The sequence below is a fragment of the Alosa pseudoharengus genome, unplaced genomic scaffold (assembly GCF_046254945.1).
Source record: "Alosa pseudoharengus isolate Yale_2024_CS ecotype anadromous, Long Island Sound unplaced genomic scaffold, YU_APseudo_1.1 YU_APseudo_1.1_scf_10, whole genome shotgun sequence".
Classification (NCBI taxonomy): Eukaryota; Metazoa; Chordata; class Actinopteri; order Clupeiformes; family Clupeidae; genus Alosa; species Alosa pseudoharengus.
In genome coordinates, this window is record NW_027468565.1 from 4,242,844 (window position 1) to 4,262,439 (window position 19,596).

At 39.0% G+C, this 19,596-nt stretch overlaps 1 protein-coding gene across 4 annotated transcripts in view; it reads left to right on the plus strand.

Annotated features, from left to right (window-relative positions):
* The window catches only part of met (MET proto-oncogene, receptor tyrosine kinase), a 77,565-nt gene that overhangs the window by 44,326 nt on the left and 13,643 nt on the right, over positions 1–19,596 (plus strand). For 3 of the 4 annotated variants that reach the window (XM_076303263.1, XM_076303271.1, XM_076303278.1), the window contains exons 11-16: positions 897–1,118; positions 7,877–8,023; positions 8,205–8,361; positions 9,684–9,824; positions 10,074–10,310; positions 11,565–11,645. In XM_076303263.1, coding sequence (XP_076159378.1) covers positions 897–1,118; positions 7,877–8,023; positions 8,205–8,361; positions 9,684–9,824; positions 10,074–10,310; positions 11,565–11,645 — 985 coding nt within the window. The remainder of the gene's footprint in view (positions 1–896; positions 1,119–7,876; positions 8,024–8,204; positions 8,362–9,683; positions 9,825–10,073; positions 10,311–11,564; positions 11,646–19,596) is intronic. The other variant, XM_076303286.1, reaches the window with a different exon arrangement.

A 19,596-nucleotide genomic window follows, 5' to 3' on the forward strand; every position in this document is an offset into this window, starting at 1 on the left:
TAGTATTGTTTCACAAACTTTTCTTCTGATGAATCTGATGAAGGCCTTATAGGCCAAAACGTTGTTACAGTAAGTAAAGACTTGTCATTTGGAGTCAGAGTGTGTGGCACCTTTTTATCATTTGAACGTATTGCCAGTGGCTAGCACCTCCCTGATAATCAGTTGGTGTGCGTTACCAATACTTTTCATATTACAAACTACTATTCTTGCCTTCAATGACTAATCCATGTTATTTGGATTACCGGTATACATATTTTATCCCCTAAGACCCTGAGCCAAGGCTGTGATTGTATTGTACTTTGAGGGGGACATGTCCCCCAAATATGCAAATATGGGTAACACTTTACTTGACATTATCGACATAAGAGTGACATGACACTGTCATGAACATATGACACTGTCATGACACATGAACCCTAACCCTAACTCTAACCTTAATCCTAACCCTAACTTGTTATGACAAAAACCGAATGTCACTTAATAACAGTGTCATATCACTCTTATGTCGATACTGTCAAGTAAAGTGTAACCAAATAGGTTAAAAAACTAAACTTTACAATTGTTAACCAGAATACATTCTATAAATTGCTAGCCAACAGACCATTGTATTGTGTTGATGGATCATTTAATAAACACCATAGCATACTTCAGCAAGAATGATGGCTGAAATGGTCCATTAACATTAACTTCTATAGTTATTTTGTGCTGGAACTGTAATTGTGGAGACAAATATTATTTTGCTAAATGCACACATTCTGCACTCGCCTGTGCATATTGACTTTGAAGGCAACAACAATTCAGCGGTGTCTATTTAGTTGCCTGGCTTTTTGTAAAATCACTTAGCATTTCTTAGCAAAACCTGTTTGACCTTATTTTTTCCATTATGTTTTTGTCAGATGTTCTGTCAGATGGGAAAGGATAGACCTTGCATTCAGTGCACTACCCCTTCTCTAAAAGAGCTGGACATTCGCACACCAGTCATCACAAAGGTGGCCTTTAAACTTGATGGATTCTATACTGACCAGTATGACCTTCTGTATGTGGAAGACCCCGATTTTTCTGAGTTTCAGCAGCCAACAATCACTATCAAAGGAGACAAGAGCATCTTAGAGATCAAGGTGAGTTATTCCCCTGTTCAAGTCTGTCCCTCCGATTGCCAAAACACACATTTCACACGAGGTGACATTCATATCACTCACTATGGAAACAATACTGAGCCTTAAAGAAAAACTCTGATTTCCATTTCTCGAGGTCACGAAGTACTGTCAATACGAATTAAAACGAAAAAAATCAGTGCTACCTAGCCCGAGTTGCCGAAGCCAACAGCTAGAACAGCCAGGCAGCTACATTGCTATACTCTGACATCTTTAAAATCATGCCCCCAGAGTGTAGCACTGTAGCTGCCTGGCTACTTTAGCTGTTGGCTGCAGCAACTCGAGCTAGGTAGCACCGATTTTCTCTTTACTCTGTGACCTTGAGAAACAGAGATCTATGTGAAAAATCTCCAGAATTCTCCTCTAAGTAGATAGGCTATGTGTTCCTCCACAAACATCGAGTTCATTGTGCACTATGCTCACACATTGTAACATCTAATTTTCTTATTTAAAGGAGGATATGGTTTGTGGTGTAATGATGTAAGACTGCAGTTTGATGTCTTTTGTGGACTAAGAAAACACTTTTAAGCAAGTAAATACGGGAGGGTTTGCTCTAGTCCAGTGTGATGGTGTAGAGCAGCTGTTGTTGGAGATCCATGTGTGCTCTTTCCCATGTAAGTCTAGTCCAGGCTGCTAATCCCCTTGTAACCCCTAGGCCCACTCCTGCCACTACCCTTCCCCCGACCACTCTTGATTGCACAGTGATGTTAGATAATGTTACCACACTACTGCAGCATAGCATTTAAGATATGCATTTTTAGATGGTCTGCATGTAGAACAGATATTTTTATTTCTGTGAAGAAATGGTAGTAGGCAGAAGAAATCAGTGGACACTGAGACTTATCTGCTGCATGGCTGTAGTAAAACAGCAGCAGCCTCAGGTGGCCCCTATTACTCAGGAACAGGTGCAGGAGTGTGTGTCAAATCTGAAAAGCTGAGACTGTCAGGCAGGGAATGTGAGTCCCTTTATTGCTCCTTAATGCAATAGAGCGAGAAAAGCCGAAAAGCAGGCTGGGAACCCTCTGGAGTTGAGGGCCAGATTCAGGCTCTTTTGGGATTCAGACATTTTTACACCACTGTGGCTCCCATGTTAAAATGATTTAATGTCTTTATATTTACTACAAGTTCAGCTTCAAGAATATGTAAACTGTATACATGCTAGGGGTGTAACGGTACACAGAAGTCACGGTTCGGTTCATACCTCGGTTCGGACATCACGGTTCGGTACGAGTTCGGTACAATGGAGGGAAAAGCAAAACAAAAATGCAGAAAGCATTTTTTTTTTATTGTGCATGTCTCAGGCTGTACCATCTAGTGTCATACAGTCTCTTCCCTGAGCTATCTGCAACAGCCTGAAGTGTGTAAGATGTAGGCTAAACAGTACAATAAGTACCCAGACTCCATCTGTAACTTGTAAACAAAATAAGACAATCAGCTATAAAACTGAAAATAGGCCTACAGTATCTCTTATTTCTGAAAGTGCAAATTACATAGAAAAATGATTTTTAAAAATCCACTTAAGCAAGACCTTCAACATCTGTGTTTAGTTGTATATGGAAGGGTCTACAATTTGCCTCAATATTTTTCATTGTGTGTAAAGTAATAATCTAGCCTACTAACTGTGAAAATATCACACTATTTTGCCTTTTTTTAAAAAACGAAATTGCTCCTTTCATTTCATAAACAGACTACAACTAGAAGTCACGTGACTTTGCCCTTTGACGTTAACTCACCGTAGCATGGTTTGTTTATTAGCCTGGTTAGCGTTGTCACTTTATTTTACTGTCTATGCACTTAACACTACCAGCTCCTCATGTGAGAAGTTACAAGTTACCCCAACATAAAGGTAATTACCACGCGATTTACATAGCTTTCTGTCATTACGAAATCATTTAATTTAAGCCATAGGTTTTGGCCCTATTTGTATGTGTATCCAAAGGCTGCTGAAGCGCAGGGGAAGTTTTTTTCCCCCTCGTTTCAGTGATTGGTAGCCTACATCATCTGGGTGATGGCTTCGAATATGTGTAGCATTTTTTCCACTCACATACCCAACAACTGCTGAACAACGCCGACACACAGTTTCATCTTATCCACCACTCTTTCGCCTGTACTAACGTTACTGTAACTGAAGTTCTCAAACTTGCGATCTTAAAGAGACCAGCGGATCCTCTAACTCTTGTGGGTCTAACCTTAGTGCTGCTAATGACTGACGACCTACAGATTAGCGTTAGGTGTCGCTAAAGAACTCCCGTAACTCTCGCTACTTAACAGTAATTGCGCATGACATTAATTAATCCGCACACGAGTTTTATGTATTTTTATACCGTGTATTCTCCGTGTAAATTCATGCACCGAACCGTGACGCCCGTACCGTTTCGGTTCAATACGAATACATGAACCGTTACACCCCTAATACATGCCATATTTATGTTTTATTTTCCTAAAAGACATCACAGGCAACATCACCACTTGCAACTCAGAGTTACAAATTAGCGATCTGACAAATGTTCAGAGCGTAGCAACATTGTGGCACGTGACTGATGAGAGAGATGGAACTAACAACTAGGCTTTGCCTGTAGCAACCATCAATTTAGAACTAGTAAGGACAGTTTGTCCTTAAGTTGAGAAATGCATTGATGTGTGTCAGAAAGAAGTAGTTCTACAATACAGTTTTAACAATGAAAGGCTGGAAATTGACTATATCCCATGGAAGACTCTCAGCCAGCACACTCCACAGCGTTCAGGTATCAGAAGTTAAAGGAACACAATGCAGTACAATAACGGCTTCAAACTCATTCTGATGCTACACTGACTAATACGGAAAATTAAGTCTCTGACATTGCCAGTGCACACCCAGAAAGAGTGATATTGCACTATGTAACGGGTAGGATCGTAACCCTTTTAGTCATTTTATGACTAACTGAATCTCATCTTAGTGCTAAATGGTGTTGACTATTAATGTCAAGGGGTACTATAGATTCCATTGTGTTGCACTTCAGGGTGTAATGGCCACCATGCTTCGCATCGTGCCCGCATTACCACCTCAAATCCATTAACTTAAGATGCCTGAACACCGTGTCCATTATCCCATACATGTTCAACTTCCCAATTGCAAAGCTTTCCTCAAAATAAAGGAATTGGGTTAAACCTTGTGTTTTGTTAGTAGAGGTATTTTCCCCACATATCCTTCAAAGATAGCATGGTTAGACAAGATAACTCTTTTTAGATAAGATTAAATGTAACTGCATTTGCAACTTTTCCTCTCACCTCTCTTTAAGAGCTTTAGAGCTCAAGAGTAGCCTATGCCCTGACCCTTAACAGGATTTTAGGTCGGTGTGTCATAAGGAGACTACAACTCTTAAATGTGTGCCCTGCTGTGTTAGAGATTTTGGAGGAAACTTGCATGATCAAATCTTGTATAGGAAAAAGACAGGGGCAGAGCCAGAGGGGTGGCTCGGGGTGGCACAGGCTACCCTTAAAATTTGACTGGCCACCCCAGGTGCCACCCCAAAATCCTAGTCTATGGTTGGCCATTATGACGGTCTATGGCGGGACCTTTCTTGATGCACCTGCAGCGCTAGTTTGAAGTGTCAGACAGATGTCGGAAAGTGGCAAACACGCTTGCCATTATACATGACTTATTGTTTTTAGCATGTGAGTTTAGGCCTACAGGCTACGGCTTTTGCTAACAGGCAAAGATATCTATTTACCTATCGCATCTGCCAGTGCCTATGAATTCTGGTGACCATTCAACCAGTCAAGGATTTGTTGTGAAATATTTACATTTTGGGAAGTTTATGTAGCTTAGGCTAAACTGTATGTTTCTTTCGTCCCCCATGCCTGTTTTATTCGTCCCGACCAGGAGGGATAAATGAAACATTGCGCACGTTCCACTTTTGCTAAAATATATACTTAAATATATTCTGAACGGTTTTGTTCAGAGCTGAAAGTGCAACTGTATTTGACAAAAGACAGATGTAAGTTATTGCTAGTGACAAAATATTAACTTTCGGTGTGGTCTCTTTGTAAATAATGTTTAATTAAAAAGTCTTTTGATCGTCCCAGCTGTCCCCTATAGGCAGGTGTCCTACATCCAAGGGGAATATCCTCACCCCTATGTATTGTCACTCTGTTTCGAGGGACAAGGGGTAGGCTAGGGGAAGGGGAAGAATGACAAATGGGATTGAGCCTTAGGGTCTGTATGAATGTAACATTATGTTTAGATTAAGGTTAGTCTTTAATTGGTGTTTATTTCATTCATGTTTCATACAAAAGTATTTTAAGCATTTAGTTGAGAGGTGTTTGTTGATTCTGGATGACTTTGTTGTAGCTCTTTGCCAGCTCAGACAAAAAAAGCAGGTCAAATTATGTTAACAGCTACAGAAATAGATGGCCATAGATAGCCATAGAATAGAATAGAATATATTTTAATGTCCCCATGATGGAATTTGTTTTAGCACATTAACATTAATAGACAACTTAGATTTAATATGTTTGTTTATTTGTATTTGCACAGCATAACCCATTAATAGACAACTTAGATTTAATATGTTTGTTTATTTGGGCAATTCCATGGAAAATAAAAATTTTTGTAACATCCATAACGCCAATAAAATGTGATGGTATGGTATGATGTGAATGATTACATGAAATTTGAGCATTTGCTATTTTTTGCTGAAGAACGTACATGAGAAAAAATGCACAAAAAATGAATATTATCATTCACATCATACAAATGTTAAGGAATTTCACTGGCGTTATGGATGTGACAAAAAGTCAATTTTCTGTGGAATTGCCCATTTGTATTTGCATTTTATTCAAAAACAAAGACATTGTATGTGAGAGTATGGTCTTTGCCCTTCAAATGATGAGTATGGTGTTTGGTGCATGGTTTTCCTAATGTATTTGTGCTAATTAAACATCTTGAGCCTGTTTCTGTTTATCTGGATGTTTTGCCTCATGCCACCCTTGAATTAATCAGTGCCCCACTAGGGCCACCCTTGTTAAAAATGTCTAGAATCGCCACTGGAAAAAGAAGCCTGCATTATATGTTATTAGGATTGTGTCCAGGGGCAGCAAATTATCTGGTGTTTAGCCAAGATCTTTGTCATTGATTTATGCATCCCTCCATTTATGTACTTGCCATGAAAATGCAAATGAATGTGGCAGAGAGATTTCTTTATTTCTACCTGAACTTTTGCTTGGAAGAAAACAGGCTAAAAGTCTAAGGGCTGTATTTTGGGTCACCAGCGCATGGCGTAAAGTTCGTTATTCACCGGCGCGAAGTTGAATTTGGTATTTTGCACGTTTATTTTTTAAGCATTGCGCCCAGGGGTGTGGCAATTAACAACCTAGGGAGGGACCTAGCGCGTTGTCTAAAAATCGCTATCATACACCACCTAAACCTGGTCAGAAGTCAATGGCGAGTTGTTCATATGCTATTTTAAGAGCGCATGTCAACAGTCATATTGGCAGGTGCACGCACCATCCTTCTGTCATTCATGAACGCACACCAGCGCACGTCCATGCAAAGCATTACAAATTGCAGGATTACAATGGGAAACATAATTAGAACAAAGATATTACGAAATACCTCATAATGAGTAGTTATTCACCATCATTTGCAAATTGGTAATGACGGTTAAAAGTGATTAGGGGAGAGGCGAGAGACACGTATGGAGCACAGCTGAAGACGCACTGTCACAAGATATAAGCAACTCCTCTGCAGGATAAATGTTGTTTTATTCAGTCATTTGAGCAATATTAGGGTAAGTGTTGCTTTTTCCAGCCTATGTTTTCGGTGGTAACCCATTGTAAGTCAATAGTGAAAGTAACTGCATATAACTCTCTTGTCGTTGACTGACTCCTTGGTGAAGTTAGTTTCACTTTGCCAATGAGTTCAAATAATAGACGAGTGCAAATGCGTGAAGGCTATGCTAGGTTTTAGTAAAGCATGGTTTAAGAATGACTATTCCATACGGTCTCGCAAGCAGCCTCCTTCAAATGCGCCGTTGAATGCCAAAATACCGATGCATTTATTTAACATATCGCGCGTTGCGCCGTTAAAGGGAATGACAGATGTCGTTCTCATTGGTTTAAAATGATGTTATGCCCCAAACACACCCATATGACTGATTAAAAGACCTAGGAACACCTTGTTACGCCATGCGCTCCACTTTTCATAACGAAACCCCTCCCAATGTGAACTGGACATCCTACTAAATTTGAATAGACTTTTGACGAGTGACGATGCACTTTAGAATGTCATGATAGGGCCCTAAAAATCTAAAGTTCAATCTTTGACTAAGACATTGCACCATTGCGTAGGAAACAAACATGGCTTAGATGTCTTATTGTAGTATACAGAAAGATAACACGATTTTAGTTATACCCCGGAGAGAAGTACTATTTTCTGACTGAAACCTATGAAGTAGATAAAAAAGTGTAGTCACGATTTTATATCAATGCTCCGAAAACTTGAATGAATGGTAACTAAAAAAAACATGATAAACAACTTTTTCTTTCATTTATTCAACCTTTATTTATCCATTAATTATATTATATTTGAATACATTACTTATCCCTTACCTAAATGCCACACTTATTGCCTTTGAAGTGTATGATTGTCAGGGGCCACTATCACTTTTGAGACACCACATTATGTTCATTGGGCAGATAGTGTAGACTTTCATACAGATGATCATTCTCTGCTTACTTTGCAGGTACCCCAAATGGACATAGAAGCGGTGAAGGGCGGGGTCTTGATGGTGTCCAATAGAACTTGTGAATCTGTTGCTCTGGTAGGGGACACTCTGGAGTGTATTGTTCCCACAGAGTTTCAAGCTGCAAGTGAGGAGTTGGAGGTTAAGGTGAAGTTATGCATCTCACTCAAGCACGCACACACACCCAAACATACACATACACACACACACACACCTGTGAGAGACTTATGCAACACAATTTTCGTTCAAATTTGTTTATTTTTGTCTGTTGCCCTTTTCCATTAGACAGTATCACTTTCAAACTGTATGTTTTTTTCTGGCTGTATAGTGGAGGCAGGCCAATTCCTCAGTGAGCCTGGGCCGTGTAATGCTGGCTCATGAGCAGGATTACACCAGCCTGACCACCGGTGTCATCTGTGTCACCCTATTCCTACTGTTGTTGTTTGCCATATTCATCTGGGTCAAAAGGAGAAAGCATATTGAAGGTAAAACCAAATAAAAAAAGGTGAACTTAAATCTGTGAACCGGTGTATGAAAATGATTGAAGATATGTACCCAATGTATTAGTAGCCAGACAGACAAACAGACTGGCACACAGACAACTTCTACATTATTTTGTATTGCTCAAAATGTATCTTTCTCTCTAGAGATTATTATATTTGTTAGACAAAAGATAAAGTCTCAAGTTATTTTGTGCTTATGATTAATGACTATGATTAATGATTATGGTTATACATAATATGATTTATGCTTTGGATGATTTGAGCTGTGCGGCAGGTTTGATATGGTAGCTTCATTCCAGTACTGGCATTTAATATACTTCCCTGGACTGATTGGTTTACTAACCCTTTTTACTGCTTATGTTTCTGTTGGGTTTATCTACAGATAGTCATTTTGTATTCCAGCAAGAATAATTAATATTTTTCAAAGATTTTCTGCCTACCTCAAATGCTTTATCAACTATTTTATCCAAAAATGTTAAAGGTATTTTGGTATTGACGTTGACATAGTGAAAATAGATAATAGGAGCGCTCAGCTCCAGAGAAAATTAGATTTTGAAATTACATACCTATACCAAACTGCATCAAGTAAGGAATAAGATAAACTTCACTTGATTATCCTGTAACATAATGGTAGAGAGGATGATAAAGATCCACTTAAAGGCATCCTATGCAGTTTTTTACCTAAACTAACTAGTAATAGAGAGCATTGCCCGCAATCTGCAGCCCTGGCCTAGCCAGCTACAGAGAACCAGCCTTGCAACTTGCTCTCCCAACCCGGGGAATCATGAATTGCTTTGCGGCAATTGTCAGTCGACATGGCTCTTTGGAGATTATCTTTGTAAACAAATCCACATGTACCGTGTCCAGGGTGCCAGCCATGAGTGGTATGTACGACAATAAAATACAAATACTCTGCAGCTGTAGGGGAAGCCATGTAGCAAAAAAATGCATTGGATACCTTTAACTATGTATAAAACAACTTAACTCAACATTGGATACCTTTAACTATGTATAAAACAACTTAACTCAACAAAATTAACTAAAACCTGTTGACTGTAATATTTGGATGATCTACTGCATTTGGGGCAAGTGAAAAATCTATGCCAGTATTCCTTTCAAGAAAGAGCCTACACAGATGCACATGCCTATAAATGAAGTAGTATGGCTTAAATGACTTCTGTTTCATCAGTTTGTTACACATTTTCAGTGTTTCTATTGTGTTGGGCTGATGGTGAAGTAGTCCAACTCTGCTGTGGTGGCCTGTCCTCTTAAGCATCTGTCTGTCCCTCTCTCTCTGGTTGTAGATTTAAGCAAGGCTATGGTTTGGTACGATGGCCGGGCACACATTCCTCATTTGGACATGTTGGCCAATGCAAGGAGTGTCAGCCCCACTAATGAAATGGTGTCCCACGAATCTGTGGACTATAGAACTACTTTGCTTGAGGGTATGTTTTACATTCAGCTATTTCAAGTCCCTCTTTTGTGTCTGTTTCATGCATGTTGCTCTGCTCTATCTTGGTGTCCCTTTATGCTACTCAGAGGGGATCATTTCAGCCTTTCTGCTTGGTTTGGTTTAGGGTTTCCCTTTTCCTTTGAAGCAGCGGCCGGAGCAGACATCAGACTTTGTTTGATGATCTTTGTCAGCGTCTTGTGTTAGTTTGCCAGTAATTGACCTCTAACTTCTTTGTTTGTAGACCAGAGTGTGACCATGACACAGGCAGAGTCATGTCGGCCGCCCCCATACTCTCCAATGCATGTGGACCTTTCTCCCATATTGTTGGGAGGTGAAGGAGATTTGGCCTCCCCTTTGCTGCCAACCAGTGCTCCCATAGACCTGGCCAGCCTGAACCCAGAGTTGCTGAAAGAGGTCCAGCATGTTGTCATTGCCAGGGAGGACCTCCTGTTACACGTCCATGAGATTATTGGGAGAGGTGTGACTATTCTCATTTACTGAATTAACTAAATGTATTCCCATAAATAATGCTTAATCTCATTGTATTTTTTCACATGTTTAAGGCAATCAGTGCACTCATATTCTAAAGACTACAGTATGTAAGGGTGTCAATTTGGAATCAGTGTGTGTGGCAGCATAATGCAAGTATGAAAAGGTGACTGTCACAGATGATCACCAAGTATGGGTAAAGTGATATAACTGTTTGGTACACTGAAATAACTTAATGGATATTATTAAACTGCCAACTGATCAAGACATTTCATTGTATTGCAAAAGTGGGGGTGTGAACTCATATATGTATATCAAATTCGTATCCAGCTGAGGTACAAAACCTGAACAAAGCTTTCCCCCACTTTGTCTGCCTCACTCCAGGCAAAGCTTTTCAAAAAGAGCACCCTGCCACACTAAACTTGCAAGGCCCTCTGGACAAAATCTCCTTTTTTCTGTCTCTAGGGAGTGATGGAAAGTACGATGTGTGGTGTAGGATGATTTGTTCCAGTGTTAAATTCCCAGCTCATTGTTGAACTGTCTTGGAGCTCCGCTCTGGAAATCTGACTCCATGGCCATCTGGGAGGATGTGTGTCTGAGGGCAGCTGGGAGATTGTACTATGCTTGATTATTTTGAAGTGACAGCAAAACAACATAAGAAAGAAAACACACACATATACATATATATATATATATATATATATACGTATGTGTGACACACCAGCCTCAGCACTGCAAAGGGATACATTAACTTTGTATTGATGCATCCTTCATTAAGAAAACATACATAAGCATTAAATGAATTCCTTTGCAGTTGGTGTTTTTTCCCCTCTTGTTCTGAACTTCAATTGGCAATTTACTATCAAATGTCAAGTTTTATCAATTCATATTTATTATTTTAGTGAATAAATTATGTGAATAATATCTCAGTAATGGAAGAGCGAGCTTTCAAAAATTACTTAATATGTATGGACACAGATACAGAAACAATTGCAACTAATGATAATATCTTAGTGTTTAATGTTTATATCATTATTGTTTCTTTCACAAAGCACTGGAACATAGTTGACAGATGGACTGAAAAAAAGGAAGAGAGAGAAAGAGGAAAACATTTATTTCAATGGTGTTCTTGTTCAGAACCAACACATTTTAAGATAGTCTTGGGGATTCCATATTGTTTTGTAAGCCCTTAACAATGAACACACTGGAACTCTGTTTGATGGGTTCATTTCTGTTAACTCAGGTCACTTTGGCTGTGTTTTCCACGGGACCCTGCTTGACCCAGATGGACAGAAACAGCACTGTGCAGTCAAATCTCTAAATCGTGAGTAAAGACACCACATTCAGTATATTTCCGAGAAAAGTTTAAATTGCCATTCACATAAAAACATAATTTACCGTAAAAACACTCTCAAAGCAGTCAAACAGTACTTGCTGTGAGGGCCTCATAAACTATCTATAATTGCCTCTTTTCTGTGCAATAGCTCAAGGACATGGTTAGCACCAACTACAGCCAACACTTAATTTGTGATTGAAATTATCATCCTGATATAATATGTATTACGATTATGATCTTTAAAGGAGAACTCCAGCAATTTTTCAGACAGATCTCAAGGTCACCCAGTACTGTTGGTACGGAAAAAATGAAGGTTAGAGCAGCCAGGCAGCTACAGTGCTACACTTTGGTGGCATCTTTAAAATCATCTTTAAATTTAAAGCAACATCAAAGAGTTTTTTGTACCTTAAAAAAATGTTTCCAAAATCGTTTCAGTCGTTCATCAACTCGTAACAGGGTGAACGGCAATTCTGCATTCGCTTCGCAGCCCTCTATCGGCTATAACCGCACTATGTAAGTTTGCCAGATCGGGTAGTGGATCTGTAGTTCAATGGAATGAGACATAAGAAACTACAAATTTGACTTGCATCTGATGTCGCAATACATCGTAAGCTACTTTTTTTTTTATAAATCGTGCAACATATTCTACCTTGTCTGTGGACATCGTTATTTGCAAAGCCGGTGCTGGATAAACAAATAGCATGCGTGCGACAGAGGGAAAGTTCTTTGGTGTTGCTTGAAGTCGCCGGTGGGGGCTTAAAACACCATCGAGCCACCTAATTTGACAGGTCTGGACTGTAGACAGGACAGACATTTTAGCACCTGGACTCTTCCTCTACGGAGAAATACTGTTTAAATATGTGCAGAATCATTTTGGCATTGTTTTCCTGAAAAGACATTGCCTGGATGGCAGTATATGTTGCTCAAAACCTGTATACACCATTCAGAATTGATTGTGCTTTGTCAGATGTGCATGATGCCCATGCTGTAGGCACTAATGCACCTCCACACCATCATAGATGTTGGGTTTCGAACTGAGCACTAAAATAAGTTGGATAGGTTGGATACTTGGACAGGCCCTCTCCCCTTTAGCCCAGATGAGTCCATGATTTCCAAAAATAATGGAAAATTTAGATTGGTCTAACCACAGGGCCTTTTTCCACGTTACCTCAGTCTATTTTAAAGGCACAATCCGTCAGGATTTCGTTTTATTTAATTCACACTCCACACCAGAGTTTCCGCTAGAAAAAAATGGTGCCGGTCAAAGTGACCGGCAGAGGTTTCGTTTTCCGGACATTTTGATGATATGCCGGTCAAATATCCTATTATCCCTTCTTAATTAGTCAAATTGAGGAAAACTGGAGACAGGCTATGTAGCTTAAATAATGACATAATCAGGCTGTATAGAATGCAACATGTTCATTAGCCTAACTTAAACATGCCTAACAAGATCTAGCCAGTATCTTTCATGGACAGCAAGAGTCCGCTTTGTTCGTCGTTTTAAAAAGGCTACATTGTTTGTTGCTGCTACCCACGTTATCTCCAGTGGTGACTGTTTAACTTACACAGATGCGCACACACAAGAATGAGCGCTCACACCACTACCCCCTAATGCTATGCCTCTTTATTTGATAACAATAAATTAAGAAATGTTTCCTATTCTGGGAAATGTTTAGTTTCTTTTTTTTTTCGGCCGCGGTTCAATGATACCGTTTAATTGTGCCAGAAATGATCCGCGGACCAGTAATCGCCTCGTCGAGGAGGCCCTGCAGATCATTGACAGAATGCATAGGCCTACTGGATGCTTTGTGTAAAGAACACTTTGCATGTCAGGTGTACACGGTAGGGGTGTAAAGATTAACCGATACGTATCGGTATCCGTTTTTAACGTGTAAGGTACGGCTACATCGATATGTGAAGCCCCATATCGGAATAAAACTGAAATGAACCGATCGTTATATCGATTTACTTGTTACGAATTAGTTCACAACCTTTTCTGCTCGCTCAGACTCTCATTTACGTTGCAAGCAGCGCGTTCATCCCGTTTTGGGCTACATTCATTGCCCAAAGTTGTCAAAGGACTTCATTACCCATACATCTACTGCAACTTAAGCACGTGACAACTCACACTCGGTCGTTTGTTTAACAGTTTTTACTCTTTTGTTTTTCAAAATCCAGAGCGAAATTAAACACTTACTATAGCATTCCTAAATGGCAACGATAGTCTGCAGAGTAGCCTTACGTTTGATGAAGGGATTTCCTTAATGTTAAAGAATAATTTGGCCCTTGCTGCTAAAACGATGCACAAATTATTATTCATTTGTTCATATTCACTCAGACTTGGAACAAAATAGGCCCAGTTCATTGATATGTAGGCCTATTTTATTATTGTAGGCTATATGAGAAAAGGCCAAGATTGTCTTAAGCACTGTTTTATTTTATTTCGGTATTGTCTTACCTCAACAATAGGCAGTCCCTCCAGGAATTTGCGATGTTGCGATCGCAACAATTAACGCAAATTCAGCAAATCCTCGTGAATTCTGGGCGACCTCGCAATTTTGTCCAAACACTGCAACTTTTTCGCAAATTTGACCAATCATCATGGTTTCCCCGTGAAATTTCACCTACCACAACAGCCCCTCGCGCAGAATATTGACCTAGGCCACACTCACTTCTGCAGACACCAGAGACTGCCCTATAACTTGTTCACTCCTCTGCAGTTTTGATGACAATAAATAGAAGGCTAACGTTAATGATCTGCTTTACTTGCATCTGTCATCTCAACCTAGTGTTGCTAACCTGCCTAAGCTATGAAAGTAAGTTAATTAAGGCCTACTTGGTTTACTGACATTTAAGTAGGCTACAATATGCATGGCAAACGTTTACACCTGGAGATGTCCTTTTAGCTCGTGTCATGTTTGCTAGCTTGTGGGCTCAGTTTGTGTAGTGCAGTGCTACCAAAATCATAGAAATTAATAACATTGTAAGGCATTTACCTCTTCTATGATCCAGGAATGATTTCATACGAGTTATTTTTTAACATTTATTTTAACTAATGACATAGAAAACATCCCGAATTCTATCCACATATCGTGATGCACTATGCAAAAAGTTATTTCCAGTCGTAGCCGAACACAGTGAGATGCAAGCGTTCCAATCCACTTAAATATGTTATTACGCTACTCTCACGTCCTTAAAGTGGCAGGCAGTCAATTAGACTTACACACCACCAATGTAATAACATTAAAGAAAAGTGTAGTCTAATAGTAGCCTAGAAATCTAGACGCACCCTAGCGGCGGCAAATTAATTTGCTCAGCTTGTACGTCTAGTATCGAACCATAGGAATTTCTATTGGCTTAACACCGTGGATGACGGCCAATCACAGCGCTCTATTTCGTTAGAGAGTCTTAAGGCGGGCTTAACAGGATAACGACATCCTGCGACGGTGAACAACAAGGAAGGTGGCTATGGCAAACGAAGAGCGGTTGTTTGAATCGGCGTTGGCGTCAACTTTGGAGGAGTTGGACTTAAGTCATTCCTTTCGAAGAAGGATGTATTTGCCGTTTTGCCGACCGGATACGGATATGGTCGTAGCGCTGGCCTATTGCATGCCTAGGCAGTTTGAAAGACAATTCTCTGCCCGCCCCTTGGATTAAGCGAGGTGAATGATTCGATGCCAGACTATACATGTCAATGATATAGAATGGCCCGCCAGGCTAGTCTAATAGTTTAAATCAATATGAAATTACTAGATACTTAGTTGGCTATTAGTAATTATGCAAGTCACAGAATATGAATTATTAAAAAGATATGAACTTAATATGAATTACAACATATATGAATGTATTGAAACATATGGCATTATGCCATCTATTTAGGGGGCTGTCTTTTTTGGACAGTTCTACTAAAGGTTATACTGCTTTGTGAATTACACCAGTCAAAGTATTTACACAACTAAAGAAAAGTTTGATTTTCTGTAACCCCCTACTATTTACCTTTACTTAAACTTTTTAATAAGCATCAAGATAATCCGTGTAATTTTGGTCTTACTAACCTTAATTACCCCTCAATTAAAAAATAATAATAAAAAAAACAATCGCAACTATTTTTGCAATTTTCACTTCCTCTCGCAATTTCTTCGCAACAAAACACCGCAACTTCCATCGCAATTTTTTAGAAAAGTTGTCGCGAAATCAGGCATTTTAGATCGCAACAATCTCAAAAAATCCTCGCGAAATCCTGGAGGGACTGAATAGGCTACAGCTCCTTGAAAACAATCAGATATAACTCTATAAAATCTATAAAGTCTATAAAAATGTATTTTTATGTTGTATTTGGCTGCTGTGTTTGACTGAAATGTAGACTATTCTTTTTTCATTTCAATACAGTATATGATACAAACCTCAGTTTAGATAATCATATTCACACATTTGTTTTTGCCTAATCGACATGACCAGGATAATTGATAATATAAAATGAATGTGCACCTTAACCCTTTCGTGCCCGTGCCGAACATTCCATTTTTGGTGCTGGATGACCTCCTTACACAAAAAACCTTATTACTTGAGTATAATACATACCATCAATGGGATATACATACCATTGTAATCAGAAGGATCAGTTCTATCAAATGATGTAAAATACATATGGTAATGTTGATACAGTAATGAACAGTCTTTGAAAATCCTCTCCAAATGTATACCGAAATTTGTTAAAATTTAATTTCATTCACATAAAAATTAATTTTCATCATATTTCTATACAAGATAGAGAAAAATATAGAGTGTATGACATGTTCAGCAAGTTGTGGGCTATTTAACAAAAAAGACTGAATTGGAATATCATTAACCTTTCAAAAGTTATGATAAATTTAGTGATCAGTGTAAAAAAATGCAGGAAACGGGATTTAGAATGTTGACAGAATTCACATTCTCTTTCTCACCAAAAACATAAAAGTATGCATAAAAACTAATAATGAAGTCAGACACAATGGTTTAGATTTATTTGGTCCATAAGAATAAACCATTTATTTGTATATAAGCAAATGCTACAGTCAATAATAATGATATATAAAAGAAAAACATGTACCTTACCAGTAATACAGGAAGTAAGTATACTGTATATTTATTGAAGATCAATTCTGAATAGAGACATAAAATACATTTGATTCAACAGATACAACTTCCTTATATAAATTAGTGTAATATGAAAATGATATACATCTATAAAATGTATTATTTATGAAAAGCTAGGAATGCAATCAACTTCAACAACACTCAAAAATCAATGTGTTCTAAACATTTGAAAGTGGATTACATAGAACAAGCCTGCCACATATACACACAAACTCACACACACACACACACACACACACACACAGGAGGAGGATAGGGAAAGGTGGGGTGGGGAACCTGAAGGTTAAACACAGAAGACCTATGACTCATAACGAAACGCATCCCCTTCTGTAGAATGCCAAATCTGACAGCAATTTTGTTTACCAAAAAAACAAAGTCACCTACCGCTAAACTCCAGGCCATACAAGCTACTTTAGTGTTATTATGTATTGTTTTTATAACAAAGCCAACAATTTTTCTTTGGCTCCTGCTGTACAGGAATATGTACTTGATGAAAAGACGACAAAGTAGTAGTTGGAGCAGCTGAAGGCGAGGCTGAAAGCTGTTGTGATAGATTTTCTCCAAAGTCTTTCTGGCTGTAGCTACCAAACCTAGGTTCAACACCAGATTCTGCATTGCCAAACTTGAAATAATAAGAAACTACTGACAACGGCAATGTCAATGGAGAAAAAGTGTACACAATATGTATTTCTCATTTGGTCAACGCTCCCTGATCCCTTCAGAGACTTGGTTCCCTAGTAGCAATGGATATTAGGGAGGGAAGTGGTCCCATGTCAATGATCAATCCCAGAAAACTGTGAAACTCTTCTGGGGTCTCTTCGTCCCATGCCCCTGCACTGTGTGTTTGCATACGACGGCCTACTAAGCACAACCTCCCACCCGTTCCGGTTGGTAAAACCACATATGCCTGGGACAACAACATATAAAAAACAACATAACAAGTCTATTTCACAGTGTTTTAGTGGCAGTCTACACCAACCTAAGCACGCCACCTAAATCTATACCTTCTTCCTCCATCCTCACATGGTCTTCAACATTGTGAGCGCAAGCTCATCAGCAGTCAGCTACCTCTTCAGGCCTGCAAGGAGGTCTGTGTAGGTCTTGTCATCCTCCATCTGAACAGTAAAATCATACAAATGTAATACCTTTATTAATTTAAAAAATAAAATCACAAAACTACAGATGCGTGCGTGTGTGCACATACATACACAAGAAGAGGTAGCCTAAACTATTGAAGCATTCAAGAACTCAAAAATATTTAGAAGTATGAAAAGTCATTTTATTACACATGGGTTTAGCTACCCTAAATCTGATTGCCTGGCTGGCATTAAGATAAAGACAGATTACATTTCACCTAGTAACTAACTGCTGAAATGCAATAATGACATTTCTGACATAATATGTGATTTCACATCATGTTTTCTATAACTACATATTGAGAAGAGTAGAATATCAAGTCATGCCATCTTAGAAAATGTTGAGACAAGCACGTCTGTTTGTCATTTAGAAGTTAGCAAGGTAAAACAGTTCACTACAAACTGCCTGGCGAGGTAACAACCCGAGGAGAGGCAATAAGTTAATTAGCACTACATTTCTGACAGAATCCGTGATTTCACATCTTGTTTTTTACAACTACATTGAGAGGAGTAAAAATATCGCTCAACTTATTTCATGTAAGAGAACGAAACTTAGAAACGCGGCGCCCATTGATTTATTCAGCTTTGGTATGCTATACTGACTTGCCAATATAATGCTTACCTAACAAGCAAATTAGTACTAGAAAACAAACTTACTTACAGGTTATATACTAACAGGTTTTTAAATGAAATTGTCAAATGAAAATAACTGATATCAAAAGCAAACGAGAATACTGCAAGCTGTTCAGAGTAATGCAGCTAGCTAGTTACATGACGATGCACTTAGCCCCCTCTATGCCATAATGTTGACGCTGATGAGAAAGCATATTACTGTCAAATTACATGATTTTATGACTACAAATTAAGATGAACCATAACTAGAAACTATGTAAAACATATATTACCTCAGTTTATCCAGCTGTGTGGTTTCCAGTCGAGGTAAACTCCAACGAAGTGCAGGTGGCATCTGGCGGTCAATGTCAAAATGTACTGACTGAAGTGAAAAGTTTTTTTCACGACTCATCTTCAAGTATCCAAAACATTTCGCGCCATAAACCCCTTAACCAATCATATCAAATTGAAGCTTATGTTGTCAGCATTACGGGGAAGATTTCAGAAATAAAATCAGTCATTGGACAGCTGAGATATTAGATGATTGGTCATCGTTAAAATTTTAACGAAATTAGAACGGTCGGGCTTGTAAGGGTTAAGCAAATGATAAAAAATCTTTCAGAATGCTTTCCATTCTTCAACTGCATCGAATTGCATCGAATCGCATCGCATCGTACTGAATCGTTTTTTATGAACATGAATCTTTTCTTGTATCGAATCGTGCCCATGTATCTAGATGTGAATCGTATCGTCTTTTACATGAGAGATTCACACCCCTAGTACACGGAGAATGACAGTGTCTCGGAGCGGCCGCACCCCCCGCAACTCCACTTCCAATGTCACTGATTCCGACAGATACGCCCAACACTTCTGCTTTTTATCTGGTGGTGGTGGAGTTGACCGGACATCTGAGGCTTCGGACGTTACCAATTTATCATCATCCATCGCGTATGGCCTCTGAAAAAACTTTTAAGGCTAGTCTGCCTGGGCCTGGCCATGTTTGAATCGCCTCACTCATGTTCGTTGTTTAACATGGACGTTTTAAGCGTGCGCTT